The sequence below is a fragment of the Helianthus annuus genome, chromosome 15, assembly GCF_002127325.2.
Source record: "Helianthus annuus cultivar XRQ/B chromosome 15, HanXRQr2.0-SUNRISE, whole genome shotgun sequence".
Classification (NCBI taxonomy): Eukaryota; Viridiplantae; Streptophyta; class Magnoliopsida; order Asterales; family Asteraceae; genus Helianthus; species Helianthus annuus.
In genome coordinates this window covers 119,976,760-119,979,833 of record NC_035447.2, presented here as the reverse complement: position 1 = coordinate 119,979,833, position 3,074 = coordinate 119,976,760, and the positions used below count along the sequence as shown (strand labels likewise).

General features: G+C 37.6%; 1 protein-coding gene across 1 annotated transcript; it reads left to right on the top strand.

Annotated features, from left to right (window-relative positions):
- Positions 1-342: 342 nt before the first annotated feature.
- On the top strand, positions 343-2,281 carry LOC110912344 (transcription factor MYB30). The gene is made up of 3 exons (XM_022157039.2): positions 343-635; positions 918-1,047; positions 1,372-2,281. The coding sequence occupies exons 1-3, from the start codon at positions 503-505 to the stop codon at positions 2,096-2,098; spliced, it is 990 nt and encodes a 329-aa protein (XP_022012731.1). The 5' UTR covers positions 343-502; the 3' UTR covers positions 2,099-2,281.
- The last annotated feature ends 793 nt before the right edge of the window (positions 2,282-3,074 follow it).

The window sequence follows — 3,074 nt, the reverse complement described above, 5'->3', positions numbered from 1 at the left end:
ACCACTAGCTCATTGGCACATATAGTAGTAAAAAGGTTTAGAAAAAAGGTGAACATGGTCTTTAATTTTTATTGCAGAGTCCAAAAAATAAAAGAAAAAAAGAAAGCCACATTGAATGCACAACGCGGTTTTAGAGACGATAATGATGACCATAATAGCACAATACACAGTAAGTAACAAGTGAGGGGTGGGGGTGGGCTGACTTTAGCTTGAAGCTACTGTTACTTCCAGAGTACTACCCTATCTGTGCCAGTATGCATGAGCTTTGAGTAAATGCGCTCTTTGGGTCTTTGCTGTCACACCCCACCCCACCCCTACCCCCATTGTTCCTTTCTTTCTATATATTCATAACCTTACCCTCTTACTACTTCTGTGTTAAGTCTCATCACTTCTCAGTTCTCAACAAAACACAACAATACATCAATTCTTCAAATATATAGAGAAGAAAAGGAGAGCTTTAAAATCATAAAGAAGTAAGTTTTTGCAAGATTGGATCAAGAAAATGGGAAGGCCTCCGTGTTGTGATAAACTTGGTGTCAAGAAGGGTCCATGGACACCTGAGGAAGATATCATGCTTGTTTCTTATGTTCAACAACATGGACCTGGTAACTGGCGTCAAGTACCTACTAATACGGGTATGTTTAACATTATTTATATAAGATAAATTGGTTACGTTTTTTTTCGGTGGTGGACAAAGGTGTAGATTTAGGAGTAGGGTTTTGAGGGTGTGTGTTATCCGTTAAAAAAAGATTTTGTGCCGAAATTGTGAAATATATGTACTTTTTTTTGACATTTCAATTGTTTCATCGTAATCACCAGAACAAATTACATAAGGATAGCAGGTAGACGAGCAACAAAATGCGCCGTCATCCCCTTCTGAATATATGTACTAACTTGTTTGTTTTGTGTTGACTCAGGACTGCGAAGATGCAGTAAGAGTTGTAGATTAAGATGGACGAATTATCTGAGGCCTGGAATCAAAAGGGGAGATTTCACTGATGATGAGGAGAAAATGATCATTCAGCTTCAAACTCTTCTGGGCAACAAGTAAGTTTCCTAGGACAGTTTATCTAACGAAATTTGTTTCGTCGAAAAGTGTGGCTAAAGGCCGTGTCGTATGCATTTTCGATGAATTTTTGCGGTCGGAAACGATGTTGTTGTCTAGTAGTGACATGAAGCCTTGAATCCTATGGAAGTGTACTAAGATTTATACAAATTTATGTTGAGAAATTATTTTAATTAGGATTTGTAGTATAAATTCCATGTACTTTATTAAGAGTACAATGTACTCAAGAACTATATACACAACAAAAGTTTTGACTTTTTGGTCCAAGAATCATGGGGAATTGAAGTGCATTATTATGGTTGCAGATGGGCAGCTATAGCTTCATATCTTCCTGAAAGAACAGATAATGACATCAAGAACTACTGGAATACTCATTTGAAAAAGAAGCTGATCAGAAAGCATCAGAGAGGATTTGAGGATCAAGATCTAATTCACAATAACAAAGATCATTTCGCGTGTTCAACAACTTCATCCTCTTCTCCACACTGTATCTCCAGAGGCCAGTGGGAGAAGAGGCTTCAAACCGATATTCATATGGCGAAACAAGCGCTGAATGATGCTTTATCTATTGATCATAAGCCCATTTTGGTACCCCAAGCTATAAAAACATGCACACAAACACCTGTTTACCCTTCTAGCACTGATAACATTGCTAAATTGCTTAAAGGGTTTATGAAAAACTCACCCAACAATAACAAAACGTGCTCGAATTCGAGCACTAACGAGTCAAGTGATGAAGTTAATGCTCTTAGCAGTGAAAGCAAGACATCTTCTGGAACTAATTTGTCTGAAGCATTTGAATCCCTTTTTGAGTTTCATCCATCTTTCCCATCTCCGAATAATTCTGAGTTTTCGCAAACAAACACGTCTACGGAGGGAAGTATCTTCCAAGGGGAAAGCATCCAAGATCTGCGATTTTCGATGTCCGAGAATTGGTTGCTTGATCAAACAACTGGGGACGTGTTTGATCAAGGAAAAGAAGATTTATCTAACTTTTCCTTTGATGAAAACACTAACTTTTTTGATGATTGATTCATTGCTTATATCAATCAATCAATTAATCTTGTTTCTTTGTAATTTTGTGGAGGGTTAAATTAATTAATTGACATTAGAGATGTAGAACTCAATTTGTTTTGAAGTTGGCATGTGACTTCTACAAACCATTTTCTGTATTTTGTTTAGAATTTAAGTTTTGGGTTCTAAGATTTGTAGCTTTTTCTCATTTCTTGTTGTACTCATGCACACTTTCTTGTGCAGCATGTGAATACACATTAAATTATGATTATTGAGTTGTGATTAACTAGTCCTTTGGTAGTTTGGTCCATATATACAATGGCCGACAGTCCTATTAAAGGTGTATCCAAATAACAATCAAGCTTCATAATCTTGATGTTGAAAGTTTCAATAACATATGATAATAACATTCTAAGGGTTATTGATGATCTAAACATGCCTTAATACCGAACCACGTTTTGAAGACTGATGGCTTGTAAATTTACATGATCAATGCTCTATATCTAGACACGCCTTTGGGGTATGGTCTAGATATTGTGTCACGTCAGTATTAAATATCACTCTAAGGGTATACGGTGTGGTGCGGCAAAGGGAAGTGGCAAACTGGTTTGCCGCGCGGCAACACCGCCGCCAACCCCTTTGCCGCGTCGGTTTGGTTGTCGCTCGGTGACGTATTGCCGATCGGGAAAATAAGAGAGAGAGGGTAGTGAGAGAGAGAGAGGGGGTATTGTGGGTGGGGTTCATTCCTATCTCAACCAATCACAACTTTTTCCTTTTTTTAAAAAAAAATAGTTTACCACTTTACCAAGTGTTTAAACCATTGCCAACACTTTTCACCAAAGTTTAAACACTTTTGACTGATTGACATGACGCGCTCTAATTGGTCGGTTTTTTGGTTTGCCGCTTCAAAGTGTTTAAACGCTCCTTACTGTTGGATATAATGTTCAATTGTCGATTATAATTCAATGTTACCGTAAAGGTACGACCCAAAGAG

Bases quoted from the DNA above. Each gene is read 5' to 3' on its own strand.
- LOC110912344 (XM_022157039.2), top strand. From the start codon at position 503: ATGGGAAGGCCTCCGTGTTGTGATAAACTTGGTGTCAAGAAGGGTCCA. The intron at 636-917 runs GTATGTTTAACA...GTGTTGACTCAG, and splicing joins TCAAGTACCTACTAATACGG to GACTGCGAAGATGCAGTAAG. The intron at 1,048-1,371 runs GTAAGTTTCCTA...TTATGGTTGCAG, and splicing joins CAAACTCTTCTGGGCAACAA to ATGGGCAGCTATAGCTTCAT.